The sequence below is a fragment of the Esox lucius genome, chromosome 14, assembly GCF_011004845.1.
Source record: "Esox lucius isolate fEsoLuc1 chromosome 14, fEsoLuc1.pri, whole genome shotgun sequence".
Taxonomy (NCBI): Eukaryota; Metazoa; Chordata; class Actinopteri; order Esociformes; family Esocidae; genus Esox; species Esox lucius.
Window position 1 is genome coordinate 12,107,484 of NC_047582.1, and position 14,836 is coordinate 12,122,319.

At 43.7% G+C, this 14,836-nt stretch overlaps 1 protein-coding gene across 9 annotated transcripts; it reads right to left on the reverse strand.

Annotated features, from left to right (window-relative positions):
• Positions 1 to 20: 20 nt before the first annotated feature.
• git2b (G protein-coupled receptor kinase interacting ArfGAP 2b) lies at positions 21 to 14,642 on the reverse strand. 9 transcript variants are annotated; one of them, XM_010898945.3, is made up of 22 exons: positions 14,383 to 14,642; positions 10,295 to 10,428; positions 10,088 to 10,200; positions 9,797 to 9,902; positions 9,617 to 9,703; positions 9,352 to 9,482; positions 8,957 to 9,051; positions 8,828 to 8,873; positions 8,617 to 8,622; positions 8,485 to 8,536; positions 8,300 to 8,372; positions 7,176 to 7,273; positions 6,955 to 7,066; positions 6,678 to 6,832; positions 6,421 to 6,573; positions 5,093 to 5,296; positions 4,785 to 4,874; positions 3,666 to 3,748; positions 3,356 to 3,532; positions 2,866 to 3,075; positions 1,840 to 1,903; positions 21 to 1,565 (listed from the first exon to the last, which is right to left on the reverse strand). In XM_010898945.3, the coding sequence occupies exons 1-22, from the start codon at positions 14,432 to 14,434 to the stop codon at positions 1,356 to 1,358; spliced, it is 2,451 nt and encodes an 816-aa protein (XP_010897247.1). In that variant the 5' UTR covers positions 14,435 to 14,642; the 3' UTR covers positions 21 to 1,355. The 9 variants fall into 9 exon arrangements, 8 of the variants coding, with proteins under 8 accessions (XP_010897247.1, XP_019909055.1, XP_019909056.1 ...); XM_020053500.2 differs by having other exon boundaries at positions 1,456 to 1,565; positions 2,843 to 3,075; XR_002197829.2 differs by having other exon boundaries at positions 1,546 to 1,565; positions 2,089 to 3,075.
• Between the last annotated feature and the right edge of the window lie 194 nt (positions 14,643 to 14,836).

A 14,836-nucleotide genomic window follows, 5' to 3' on the forward strand; every position in this document is an offset into this window, starting at 1 on the left:
CAAAACACAAACTGTAATAGTTGAGTTAGAAATTAAAGTTTATTACTTTAAAAGGCAGGTGTTTATGTCAACCCCAACGGCGGTAACGGTATAACTGTGTTTGTCTGGCTCATATAACACTTAATGGCACACAATTTATCATCTGTCCCACATCCCCCTGGCAACACATGACCCTCACATGACAGTAACGGCCCACAATTAGGGTACAATGAAAGGATCAATGCTTTAACATCTTAAAACCCTACTAGTTGCACTTTTGACCACTAGCAGCATAATAATGACAATGCAAGGCACGAGACACACAAAGGCATAGGCTAGGTTTAGCACCACACACACAACACACACAGATCAGGATCACGACTAATTGCCGGTGGTTATAAATACAAAGGGTGTATAGGAGATATCACCAAGATGAAGACTTGCATATCGTAAAACAGCCCGAAATAAGAGTTAACTTTAACTGTTAAACATACATTTTACGAAAATAAATGTTGACAATTTGTTAGATAGGTGAGATATTGTATTCATAAATATAATATAGATTAGGGTTATATGAATTAAGAATAGATATTTTTACATTTTCATACTTTTGTATAAAAGATAAAACAATAAAGATTTTGGGTTGGCCATTTTGAGTATCCCTTTGGGATAAAGGTATTTTCTTTCTTTTAAAAACACACTACACTAAAACAAAATGTATATTGGGCATGTGTATGTGAGGTAAATGTATATTGGAGTGGCTTCACCTAAACAATGGTAAACTGGCTAGGCAGTTGTCCTTACCTTTATGGCTTTGGCATGAAACAAAAAAACAAGCATTTATGGATAATACCTGGAGGAAAACATTGTAATGGACGTATGAATCATGGCTCATGAGGCAGTATTCCACTTAGCTATGTACAAGATCCCAATGAGTTCGGCATTAAAGCTAACTGTTTGAAATAACTGGACATCCATGAGTCATTGGTGCATAGCAGAGAGCTTTAAAGCCGAGCATCCCAATAAGCATAGAAATGTTTAGCCACCTTAAGTTTAAATGAGTAACGTTGCAAAACTGTTTAGTAACTTTAATGCAACTACTAGCATGTCTCCTTTGAGGTAAGCCCTTGGCAGGCTCTTATACTCCAGCAAACAGATAAACCCAACAACAAAGCCCTGGGTTGGCCAATTGTTTCACAAGGTATACTTTCTGTAAACGCTCTTCACTAGAAATCTACTATGACCGATTGAATACTTTAAATAAAAATGGCAGCATACAAATAACATAACCGTAACACTGATAAACACTGATAACTTGCAATTAGCATATAATCTAAGGAAAAATCCAAGAGGGATGTTAGTCTTTGGGTTAAAAATCAGTTGCTGTTTTCTTTGGTTGTCACAGTGACAAGTTGCTTGGCAGCCTTGGCGATGTCGTAGGCGCACTGTATGACCTGCTGCGTGACCAGCTGCATGTCAGAGGGGCAAGGGTCATGGGGCGTGGCCTTCTGGCACTCCTCCTGGAGCCGGCTAGCACTAGAGGTGAGCAGTCGCAGAGACCCTCGGACGGTGTCTGAGTAGGGCCTCTAAGGAGGAAAAAGGGAGGGGTCACATACTATTGACAAAACATTAACATTCCTCTTCACACTGACATGGTTAACTGGCAGTGTGTATGCAAACAGTTAAGTAAACAGTCGTGTCCCAACCCTAAAGAATGGCGTGTAGCATCTAACCGCGGAACACCAGCTGTGCTCAGGCAGGACAACCCTTTCCCATTTATGTTTGCCAAACAAACAGCCCTTATGGGCTCTTGCATACAGATGAGGTATGTCTCTGTTGATGGAGGCCATCCTGGTTTACCTTAGGAAACAACGTGGCCATCTCCCTCACAGCCACATGGATCCTTTCGGAGCATGGTACAAAGCTGTCGGAAGAAATCAAAAACAGTAAAATAATCAGGTGATTCTTTTCCCAACATACAGTATGGAATGTGTTAGTAGAAACTCAGAGCCCCCCCCCCCCCCCGTTTCTTTTTCTCTCTCTTAAACAAATATGTAGAATGACTGTTTACAGAAGCTAAGCACTTGATCACCCTACTACATGAGACACCTCAAAGAGCAAAAGCAGCCAGCGTCGTCCTGCTGAAGACTGGTGGACCAAGGGTGAAAGGGTAGCTTTGGCTACGTCCTCCATGGAGCAGACAAATGGAAAGAAACTATGAATACATGCATTTTATTATTCCGTAGATGTGTAGAAACACTGTTGTGGAACCTGTTAAGCCATGGAAATATTATTACAAATAAAACCTTGCTTTGAAGCCATAAGCATGGCCTACCAATCTGATTCGGGAATATGTCAACATTTTTCACAGTTTCAAAACAGTAGCCTAACAATGTCTGCATTGTAATCCAGTAGCTAGGCGACTAAAAGGACAGTTGTAAATTGTCAGGGTTAAATTCTTCAGCAGGATTCTCTAGTTACAAGCAGGGGTGGGGTTTGACACAAGCAAAAACCACACTGATTAAGTAAAATGTGGGCCAGTAGTAAAGGTTTGTGGTAAAGACAACAGTTTGAATTCAAGTGGACTGTAAACACTGAACAAACTCCAGTGTACATCTGTCTCGATTTCATCAAATATAAAAGAAAATAATCCAAGATAATTTCTGAGGTCACACACTAGCCAAACAGACTAAAGTACCTCAGGATCAAGGACTGTCTGGGTCTATGCATGTAAAGTCCTTTTCTGAACACCTGTATTTGGCATCCCACAAGGGAACATGAGACATCGTCCTCTTTGTTTCGTGCCAGCTGCTTTTGACACAAGCCCGCCCCTCAGCACACAGACAAAGGACAGTGACATTGCCTGGGAGACAGAGGCCATAATACCAGGTGCCAGACCCCGAGCCAGGGGGCGTCTGGACAGAGGAAGCCGGGGCCCTCTCCACACCCTCAGAGCAGGCCAGCAGGGTAGAGAGACAGCCCTGGGTGGCCCTGTCGAAACAGGGCTCCAGGCTGTTGAGACAGGCCTGTTTGCATCCGCCTGCCTCACAGCAGGGCAGCAGGCCAGAGAAGCAACCAAGACTTCCTGGACTGGAGCTAGCCCAGACCATAAGGGAGACAGACAGGGAACACAGGAAAGTAAAAACAGAACTCAGGAGAAGAACAGAAACAGAAAGGTACAAAAACACTACATCCTTGGAAAAACTACTGTAGGTTGAAGGACAGGTGCAAGGTTAGATGAAAGGACAATATGAAAGGACAATGTAAGCACCACTATTTCCCACATTAAAAACTTGACGGGTGAGTTCCACTTGAACACACTTACCTTTCACTTCCTAAGTGCTTTGGGGTGTTTTCTATGTTCCCGTGACTTTACCTCTCGTGTTTGTTCTCCTGCGCGGCTCTCAGCAGCTCCTGGATGTTCTTGGTGATCTGCTCAGTTCTACAGATGACGTCCTCGGTGCAGGGCAGGGTGGAGTCAGCCTCACTCCCGTCCTCCGCCTGGCCCTGTTCCGACGTGCTGCTGCCGACCAGCCGACAGTTCCTGCCCACGCTGCGCGGGGGTGACCAGACGTTTCAGGGGTTAGCCTCTCCACAGCACGCCCGTCACAAGGGCATCTGCCCGATTATTTAAGCGGCTCCATTGTACAGAACAGCTTTTGTCTACAGTGAATGAAAAGTCCTACCCGGACTCCTCCGGGCCGGAGTGTTTCGGAGCGTTGTCATAGTCGCTCTCCAGCACGCTGCCGTGGCCCTCCAGGCTACAACCCTACAGAAGGACCAATGACACAGCAACGCAAGCGTCGTCTTAAATTAGTCTGCGCCCAATCAGTGGCGGACGCGTGTTAGCGCGGTCTGAGCGTGCTTGACGAAGCAGACGGGTCAGAGTCATGCTGAACCTATGAAAAGCCAATTCATTGGGAAAACAGGCCTCGGTTGATTTCAAAGCAGTGTAGGGAAAAAGGGAGGGAAATTGGAAAGCAGGAACTAGCTCCGCGCGGCAGCCAGCGGTGAGTACAGAGGAGGATGCCGTTAGTGCAAGACCAAGGAGCTCCGTGGTTACAGGTAGTCTTCGGTACAGACGGTTCTCCAACCCTACGGCTGGTCAATGCTGTTTCACACTACCAGGAACCATTTGCCATTCTGAATACCTGTTCGGGGTTCCTAGCAGGGCTGCACGAGTCATCGGATCCACATTGAAATGTACATTATTCATATCTCAAGAGATCCACATATCCCTTGCAATATATTGAAACATCTCAGCCATGTGTAACATGTCCTCGAGGCAGCTGCCTGCACCCGCCGAACCCCGCCCCCTGTTACTCGAGCAACGCAGCTCCTACTCCTTGCTGTTAGATTCGTTGGACTTTCGGGTTGACTGTTTTGCAGTCGGTTGGAACTTGAAATAAGGTGCTTTGAACTTCGGTTTGAGCTATGACTCCAACAGCCTACCAAATTTTTTTTCTAACCATATCTGGCGGCCCTAGCATCTAGAACCCTGTAGCCGCCTGACAGGAAGTGTGTACATTAAGAGTGGGGCCTTTGAAAACCCAGAGGGCAAACACCCATGTATGGGCAAGATCAGTCAACGAAGAACTGCAGCAGCACAGCGGGCAGCCAGCCGGCCAGCAGGAAGAAAGGAGGAGGTGAGAGGGGAGGCGGTGAGGTACAGGAGCAGTTAAATAACAAAGATAAACAGGTACACGTAGCATAGGTACAGTATTGGACAAGCAGAAGGGATAGTCCCTCCCTCTTCCCCTGGGGCTGCTGCCCCCACCCTCCCCAGAGGAGATTCAGTACTTAACCCTTCGAGCTCTCTCATCCCGCGACCAGGACAGGGAGGAGGGGAAGGTAGGGAGGGAGGACGAGGCAGTCCCCAAAGGACCCCTCCCAATCTAGAAAGGGGTCAAACCAAGTCACACACAAAGAGAGTTGACTACATTCTAGAGGAGGAGGTGGGAGGGGATCAATGCACAAACAAAAACTGAATGTCCACAAACCAAACCCGATATGCTGAAAATGAATGACATTGACCACAAACCATAACGGCCTATAGGCCGGAATGTCACAGGACAGTCCAGGATGGAGCACCGTGAGGGACCCCTGCACTTACATTTGTAGGGAGGGGCTGGAGGTTGAGGCCGTTGTTGCGGCGAGGAGGCTCGCCCCGGTGGGGGTACTGCTTCATGCCTGAGCCCGTCTCGTACATGGACATGGGGCGGCCTCCTCGGACCGGGGGGCAGCCCGAAGGGTCCTGGGAGTGCTGTGGGCCACTCTGCCACCGCAGGGAGGAGTTCTCGGTCTGAAGGGAGTTCAGCTGGAGGGGACAGAATTATCTTAAATAAGGCCTTTTGGTTGAAATGCATGGTGACCATAACATAGATGAGTGAGGGTAGCTACAAAAGCAAGCTCTCCAGCCAGACTGTAAAATAGAGATCCCATCTCTTCCAGCCAGACTGTAAAATAGAGAACCCATCTCTTCCAGCCAGACTGTAAAATAGAGATCCCATCTCTTCCAGCCAGACTGTAAAATAGAGATCCCATTTCTTCCAGCCAGACTGTAAAATAGAGATCCCATCTCTTCCAGCCAGACTGTAAAATAGAGATCCCATCTCTTCCAGCCAGACTGTAAAATAGAGATCCCATCTCTTCCAGCCAGACTGTAAAATAGAGAACCCATCTCTCCAGCCAGACTGTAAAATAGAGAACCCATCTCGCTGTGGCCAGGGAGAAGCTGCACAATTTTCACTTCCTTTTCGGTTTTATAAATAGCCCTGGTCTGGTCATGAATGACTCCCCGACTATTGTTCTCTACAACAAACCAGCTTCATCCTTCAATGAGCTAAAAAGCTTACATCATGTATGGATTACAATCTGAATGTCCCCTTCCAAACAGTTGCAAGGGTAAAATGCCCTGAAACAGGTTGTTGCTATCTGCACAGAGAACATAAGCATGAAGCGATCCGATATGAAAAGGGATCACTTCTGCATTCTCGTGGGAATCCACTGTGATTAATGATTCGATCCGTCCCTCATTTTAACATGAACCCTGCTGCTTGAAATGAACTGAACTCTCGTGTTAATACGCTGAGAATGTTCTTTACAAAATGTCATAATAAACAGCGAGCACAACTCCTGTTATCCAGAATTTGGCTGAAAATGTTTGAGCATTTCTTTCCCCTGTCACAAGTGGATTCCACATGAACTGTCAAAAGTTCAGTCCTTTATTTGGCACTTAATAGGCCATTACTGTAGTAATTTAATTTATTTATTTAACCTCAACATAGAAATGTGTTCAGATGAACATGTTCACCTCACACAACATTTTGTGAAATAAAATGTTTACTTTTGACCAAGGTAAACTTCTCAGAATTGGCAGAAGTGCTGACCAGACTAACAGTGGGGATGGTAGGTTGGTTTGATGAGAAGTCAAAAAGCTACCTTTGTCTGCATCATCCGGAGCTCCTCGCTCAGGTGACAGTTGACCTTCAGCAACTGCTGTATCTTGGCCTCTGAGGCAGTAAGGGCACTCTTAACCTCCAGGAACTCCTGAACTGTGATTGGCCCATCAGAGAGGTCTGATGACTCAGAGCTCTACATCAGGAAGGCGAGAGTAGAGAAAATAGAGGCCCAATTGTTAAGCTAAAATGTAAAACACACTATTACCATGTAGCTAAAACAAAATTAATTGGTGTTACCTTGGTGCGTCCTTCTTTGCCATTGTTCCCTGATGTTGGTTCCCGTTCTAGATCTTCATCTGACGCCACGCTGTCGTAATCTGGCTGGTCTTCATTGTCCTGGCTCTCACTCCCATGGCGGCTGCCGATTCCCTTCAGGATGAGTTCTATGTCCTCTGAGAGACAGCACTAGTGAAGGGAGTGGACTCCAACATGCCCAGCTGGCTACAGTAACACGCTAACTAACCAGTAGCTGGATCAAATGCTTAATACTGCTTTTTTTTGTTGCTTCATATACCTCTGGGGCTTTCACAGGAGGTCCCCCGTTGTCGACGTTTGGCATCTGTTAAAATGTCAATTACGAGCGTTGCAAATTCATGTGCATTGAACCTGGCTAGTTTCTGTCTGCCCTGCGAAAACAAATGAACACAGGGCCACATTATGAAGCAGCAGCGCGGGATGTGTCATTAAGTAAATACCTCAACAGGGTCATATTAGCGTGTGGTATTTGACACATGCCTGGTTCCTGGTGGATGAGTACTCAGGGTTGACAGGGAGGAAAGGCACCACAGTTGTGTCGGTCACCAGAGAGCTGTGGTTCTGAGTAGCCAGCCACACTGATCGCAAAGCCCACGAGAAGTAGCCATTAGTTGCTTTGATAAAATTGTTTCAACTAAAATGTATAGTCAATAAGGAAAAAGGTACAGTGCCTTCAGAAAGTATTTAGACAACTTCACTTTCTCCACATTTTGTTGTGTTAGACCTAATTTGTAAGTGGTAATTTTTTTGGTCATTAATCTAGACAGAACACTCAATATTGAAAGTGAAATGAGTGCCAATTTATTGAAAATCTCTCTACTGAAATCTCATGTACGCACGGTTTGAGAAACTTTATTCTGTACTTTGTAGAACCGCCTTTGGCAGCGATCACAGCTTAGAGTGTTTTTTGGGTATGCCTCTAGCAGCTTTGTACACCTGGATTTGGGCAGTTTCTCCCATTCTACTTCGTAAATCCTCTCAAGCTGTCAGATTGGATGGGGATCATCTATGAACTGCATTCTTAAGGTCACTCCACAGATGTTCAATCGAGTTCAAGGCTTTTGCTGAGCCACTCAATGACATTCACAGATTCCAGCATTGCCTTGGTTAGGTGCTTTGGGTCTTAGTGTCAACTTAGTATGGCCGGACTGACCAATGATGGAGCCCACTGTGCTCCTGGGAACTTTTAAAGCTATAGCCATCTTTCTTTATAACTTTCCCCAAATCTATGCTGTGACACAATACTCTCAGACGTCCAAGAAGATTCCTTTGACTTTACGGCTTAGTTTTGCTCTGCCATACACTGTGAAGTAAATGTGTTGTTTGTGCGCATAATTGGTAAGTAAAATAATGATCATCCACTTGCTTTAAAACTTGAGGTAACTTATGACATGGGGCACAATTCAGCACAACAGTGGACTTTTCAGGGACCCTATTTGGATCGACCGTGCAACTTTACTAAACTTATGTCCAAAAATCGCTGAGAACATCTTTAAGTCCAATACACAACAAAATGTGAGGAAAGTAAAGAGGTCCGAATCCTTTCTGAAGATCTACTGAGGTTTTGAAAAGTACATGGCCGACTCAAATGTCAGTACGGTTACCTGCATCCATTTCTCTTCTGTCTACCTCATCGTAAACGTCCATTGCAAGCTCTTCAAACTGATGGTTAGTGAGCTGGAATCATGTCATAAAGGCACAGTTTAATCACATTACTGGCATATCTACCACAGAATGTCCTTTCATCTACCACAAAAAAAAATAAAAAAAAAATAAAAAAATCACTCACAGACTGGAGTTTTTTCTTTGCCGCTTTCGCAAATTCTGACAGATCCAGACTGCTGCAAACGAAAACCATAATTAGATATTGTACAGTTACAAATAAATATTAGATGTACAGCAGTTCAGATATTGTACTTACACATTTCTTTTCCAGCAAAACAGTGCAGCAAAACAGAGACAAGCAATGATGTTGTGCATTAGACTGCGTTTAACATGAGTGGCCAAGCGGCCACCAGATTCACACAGACACCGCACATTTGTTTGGACTATATGGACTACACACTCAAAAAGCAATATGTATGAATATGGAACATTAGAGAACTTTCCATAATGTTAGATTCAGTTCTTACCTGTCAGCCATTTGTGGGATTATGAAGTGCTGTCCATTTCTATGATCTAGTGTAGAAACACAGTCAGATTAGAAATAGAACCGCTAATACTCATCAATTTACCACATCTCCTTCCATGCCCCTTCTTACCAGGCTTTCTCCCACAGAGGTAAAATGCCAGGCGGTCCGTGAGTTCATACTGTATCTCCAGCAACCTGTCTGCCAGCTCCTGGTGCCCTGCTTGTCTGAATGGAACAGGATTAAAAGGCCTTTGAGTCTTCGCCAGATCAATAGGAGGGATTTTTGAGGTCGATTCTAGTATTGTGTTAATGGCAAACACAACCATACAATGTCTATGACTGCTCAGCAATAAACCAAGGTCGGTAAAGTTGCAACTGATTCAGGGAGCTGCCACATCTGTAATCACTTAGATCCTTCCAATAAACTGGAGTACTAAAGAGCCCCATTAAATCCTTCCCTGCGAATGACTTGTGCCACCAATGGCAATGGATGGCTTCAGTGGATTATAAAAGAGGATGCTTTACCTTGCGTAGTCAATAGGGGTCTTCCCCCCTGTGTCTAAGGCACCGGGATCTGCCCCGTACACCGCCAGCAGCTCTGCTTGTGACACCTGGCCGGCCTTAGCTGCTACATGCAGGGGACTGTTACCCTTTTCCTGAAGGACAAAAAGGCCACAGCACCCAATGAGAGACCGGCACTGAGTCTGGACACTGGCGTCGTAATGCGCAGGCTAGTCCGTTTGACACGTTTCAGGCAACTGTCCTCTAATCAGCCAATTCTTTTCCATACCGGGTGGAAGAAGTTAGCCTGGGCTCCCAAAGACAACAGTCTCAGGCACGTCTCCAGGTTCCCAGTGCGAACGCTGGAGTGGAGTTGCTGAAAGGGAACGCCACAGACAGGTTTGCTTAGTTCAAAGTTAAAGAGGTAGCGATAAAACCTGCGCTCCAGGGCCTGGGTGATATCGCTCACCTTGCTGAGGTCCTTGGTGGTGACACTGTCATCCTCTCGACACGGCATCCGATGGACGTACGCCAGCATCTGATATTTGGCTTTGATGAAATCCGTTTTATGGGGACTGGAAAGGTAACGGACAATCAGAAACCTTTGTCCAAACTAACTTCACCTCAATGGCGTTGTAACACAACGGTCCCAAACCATCAGCGACGGATCGTGGTTAGATGAGATGAGTCACCTTTTGCCTTCACACAGTTTACCTCTGTTTTAACCTTCATCTAAAAGTTTAAAAAGCACCCCACTCACTGGACTCTGTCCTGGGGGTTGGCCTTCCGTTTCCCACTAGAGACAGACGATGGGTCCAGAAGGCTGTGCTCCCAGATGGAGTTGGCCCCATTGCTGTACAATGTCTGAACCATCTAGGAAGGAAGCACACAAAAACAGTACATAGGGGAAACAACACTTGAAATTGAGAGTTCTTGAGCCGTGTGAGTTAAATCATGAGTCGCTCACCTGTAGCTGGGAGGGGGGCCATGGCGTATGGGTCAGGTGTCGGACTTGGGAACTGTGTCGGCCCAGACCCCGATGGATGCTGCAGCACTCATCACAGATCAGAACTCCCCTGTTGACTGAGGCCCAGCAAGGACCTGGAACATATGTAACCACGGCAGAGTAGATCAAATATTCCAATAACGGCTCTGAACCACACATACGCACACACTAAGAGTTAACGTGTGTGGCTTTATGATTTCAAAAGAAATCTGACAATATTCCCACAGTTTCACAAACATGTTATAAACAGAGAATTCATCATTAACAATATGTGGCAAATAAATGCAATTAAAAAGAAAATCTGTTTAACACAGGATATGTTTTTATATACAATATTTTTCTTTCTTTGCAAACAACAGTGGTCAATAAAAATAGTTGTGGATCCTTTTTTTCCATTTCCCCAGATTTTTAAATGTATTATTTATTTACATGGTTTACAGAAAATATACAGAAAATTCCATTCATTTTGAAAAATGGTTTAGTTAAATAACTTCCTTGTCTTGTCTGAGCTTCATTGAAAATAATCTTGGGGAAAGTTTCTAGTTTCAATAACCCTAAGATTTAGATGAGTTGTAAGTTTAGTAAGTTGAGCTGACATTAGCTAGTTAATATGAGCCAGAACTAAGCTAATTACCACTTGTTGCTTAATCACAACAAGGTTAATATTAACTACCAGTAACCTTCAAAAAAACATCTCAGCTGGAGAATAAATGCTATTAAGATTGAGCCAAGCTAGCTTGCTATGGCTCAAAACGCCTCACCAGAAACACCCATAAAGCCAATTTTCCCAATAGGCAATACATACACAAGTCAAACCAAAAATGTAAACAAATCTTAAAGCTGTTGATCTACACTATCATCATCATTTGTTTAACTAAATTCAATTCAGTTTAACTTGAAATCCAAACTGAGTATAGAGCCAAAAGAAGAATACAAATGCTTCAGGTACAAAACAAATAGGAAGGGCACTGTATGCGTTGTGTCTGCACTGCAAACGAGTTCCTCCTACAGTCAGTGACCCGTCATAGCTCACGGAGTGTTCCACTATGTCAGTGTCAGAGAGATGACACCACCACCGACATCCGCAAGGCAGAAGGCAAGCAGCTTATCAACCGGGTGGAGTGAGCCAAAAGGATCCCCCATCACTCAGAGCTACCTTCTGACGCTACAACCGGGCGCAGCACATTTCACACACCATAGCAAACGTACTCACAAATGCCCACACACTGCGTCATAGCACTGGCGTACACACAGACAGGAACCATGTAAACACAACACTTGATAACTGGACAATTAGTCACAACAATATTCAATCCAGGCTTAGCCCTCACTCTCTGTCAGCCTGAAAAAGATAATCCCTCTGAGACCATTAAATGTTGAAGGCCCCTTGCTATAGTTGCGCCCACATGGATAAAGAAATTCTCAGATCTGATAGGTCAGAAAGTAGACCTGACCACTTATTTCAAATAAACATTTTCGAACCAGCAAAGATATTGACAACAGCTATGGAGGCAAAATACTTCACATAAGAGTCATAAAATGTATTACCATTATTACTGTTTTACATTTGGATATTAGAATATAGTAAGCACTTCCACATGTATACTATAATCATAATTTAGTGCCGAAGCAACCATGGGTAATGAATGTTGGTCATGTAAACACCTTTTACTGGCATCATCTTAAACATTTGCCAGGTACTATGGGCATGTAAAAAGATGTAGTCTACAATAAACCCAGGTTCACACTGGTGCTCAAACTGCAAGTGAGGGAGTGTGAAGAACACTGGCTAGAACAAAATCCCTAGAAGACAGAAGAACACTGGCTAGAACAAAATCCCTAGAAGACAGAAGAACACTGGCTAGAACAAAATCCCTAGAAGACAGAAGAACACTGGCTAGAACAAAATCCCTAGAAGACAGAAGAACACTGGCTAGAACAAAATCCCTAGAAGACAGAAGAACACTGGCTAGAACAAAATCCCTAGAAGACAGAAGAACACTGGCTAGAACAAAATCCTTAAAAGACAGAAGAACACTGGCTAGAACAAAATCCCTAGAAGACAGAAGAACACTGGCTAGAACAAAATCCCTAGAAGACAGAAGAACACTGGCTAGAACAAAATCCCTAGAAGACAGAAGAACACTGGCTAGAACAAAATCCCTAGAAGACAGAAGAACACTGGCTAGAACAAAATCCCTAGAAGACAGAAGAACACTGGCTAGAACAAAATCCCTAGAAGACAGAAGAACACTGGCTAGAACAAAATCCCTAGAAGACAGAAGAACACTGGCTAGAAACAAAATCCCTAAAAGACAGAAGGTCTGACTCCAATTTTGGATTCATAAAGATTGAAAAGCAGATACAATCATTAAGGCCAGATCATTGTTCAAAACCAACTTTTATCAAAAAACAACATCAGAACTCTACGACTCATTGAAGTACTAAGATCAAAAACGTTTCACGAGGTACCACATTCACAGAACGCAATTTTAAATTATTGACAGATCCTTAATGGGATTAAGATCACCATCTTGCATTATCTTTAGAATTTCACCACATCACTGTGGATGTCAATGGGTTACTTTATCCCTCACTAAAGGTTTTGGGTCTGTCAGCACAATAAAAAAAAAGCAAGAAGTCCAAGGAACTCTACATAGTACTCTGAGACAGAAGTGTTAAGAGATCTGAGGATTGCTTTAAAATAATTGTTCAAGCATTAAAAGTTCCCAGGGGCACAGTGGGCTCTATGATTGTGAAATGGAACAACTTTGATCAGCAAGGTGATCAAAAACAAAATAGTCACTAAGAGAGCTTCAGACTTTCTCTGCAGAGATGGGAGAACACTTCTGAGTAGGAAAAGCGTGAGGGATAACATCATCTGGTCTAACAAGACAAAAATCCAACTAATAGGGCTAAATGCCAATCGCTACATCTGGCAAAAGCACGGCGGTGGGAGCCAAACGCTATGGTTTCTTTCAGTGGGAGGGACTGGGATACTGGTCAGGATTGAGGCAGGATAAACAAATGAAAATAAAAGAGAGGTCCTTTAAAAAAAACTTGATCCAGACAGGACAGGACCTCAGACTGGGGCAAAGATTAATCTTTCAGCACAACAGCACGAACACAGCCATGACAATGCTGGAAAGGCTTCAGGACATGTCTGTGAATGTCCTTGAGTGGCCCACCCAAAGCCCAGACTTGAACCAAATTGAACATCTGTGGGGAAACCTGAAGATTGCAGTTCACATACACAAAATCTAACAGCTTGAGAGGATCTACATGAAATAATCTGAGAAACTGCCTAAATCCAGGTGTGCAATGCTGGTAGAGGCACACTCAAGAAGATTCCAAACGGTGATCCGCTGCCAAAGGCGGTTTTACTAAGTACTGAAAAAAGGGTCTAGAAACGTACACAGATTTTTTTTCTCTCTCTCTCAATAAATTCAACATTAACAAAATGACTTTCTTTATCTAGTATTGTCTGTAGATTGATGGTAAATAGATTTGTATGTACAAAATGTGGAGAAAGTGAAGGTGTCCGAATAGTATTCACACACCGTCCGAATAGTATTCACACACCTTCACTTTCTCCAAATTTTTCCAGTTAATTTGGAAAACTGTAGCTATATTAACTAGCTTGCAAAGTAGACAATGTAAAGTCAGTTGCGTTACCAGTTGACAGCTAACAACGGATGGCTATGAAGTAGACTTCCCCATTCTTCTTGGACATTGTAATTGTCTAGCAGCTAGTTAAACAACTGTAGTAGCTTGCAAGAAAATCTAGCTAGCGCCTATACATTGACTGACGTTAGCAAAGTAAACTCAACTCCACGACTAACTTCTGCGGAGTTGAGTTTACTTAGTTACATGTATGCATAGTTGGGACTACACTACTGTCATAGCTAGAATGCAAATGCCACGGAAAGATTCTCACTGAAACCCAGGGATCTACAACAATAAGTTTCGTAACATTCAATGAAATACAAGCTAGCTAACGTAAATTCCTTACAAGGCTAACTTAGCTAGCTAGCCATCGTTTAGCTTACCCGGGGCGCTACAATCAGCGCAGACCTCTCTATTCCGCAGACGCTTTGACATCCCTTTATTTAGCAATCAAACTGGCTTGTTCTAAGGAGAATATCTTTAAAGTCTTAGTTGTAGACGTACACCTATAAGAGATACTATAACTCTTAAGGCAAGGTAGGATAATTTGATAAGGAAATTGCTAACTGTATAGCTAGCTGACTATCTCATTATCATCAAAAAATCCCCCTCCCCAAAGAGCCTGCCCTCCCCGTTGTCTGACATCAACAACGACGGAAAGCGATTGGCAAAGTTAACGTCCTGATGTTGAATCTGGTGTTGTGTCATTGAAAACGCAAACGCAAAATTATATAGCCAATGTTTAACTTAAATTATGATAGGCTTCTTATTTATTTTAATGTTACGCATGATAGCTCTTCATATTGTGCACATGGTTTAAGGTTGAGAGTGTAGTAG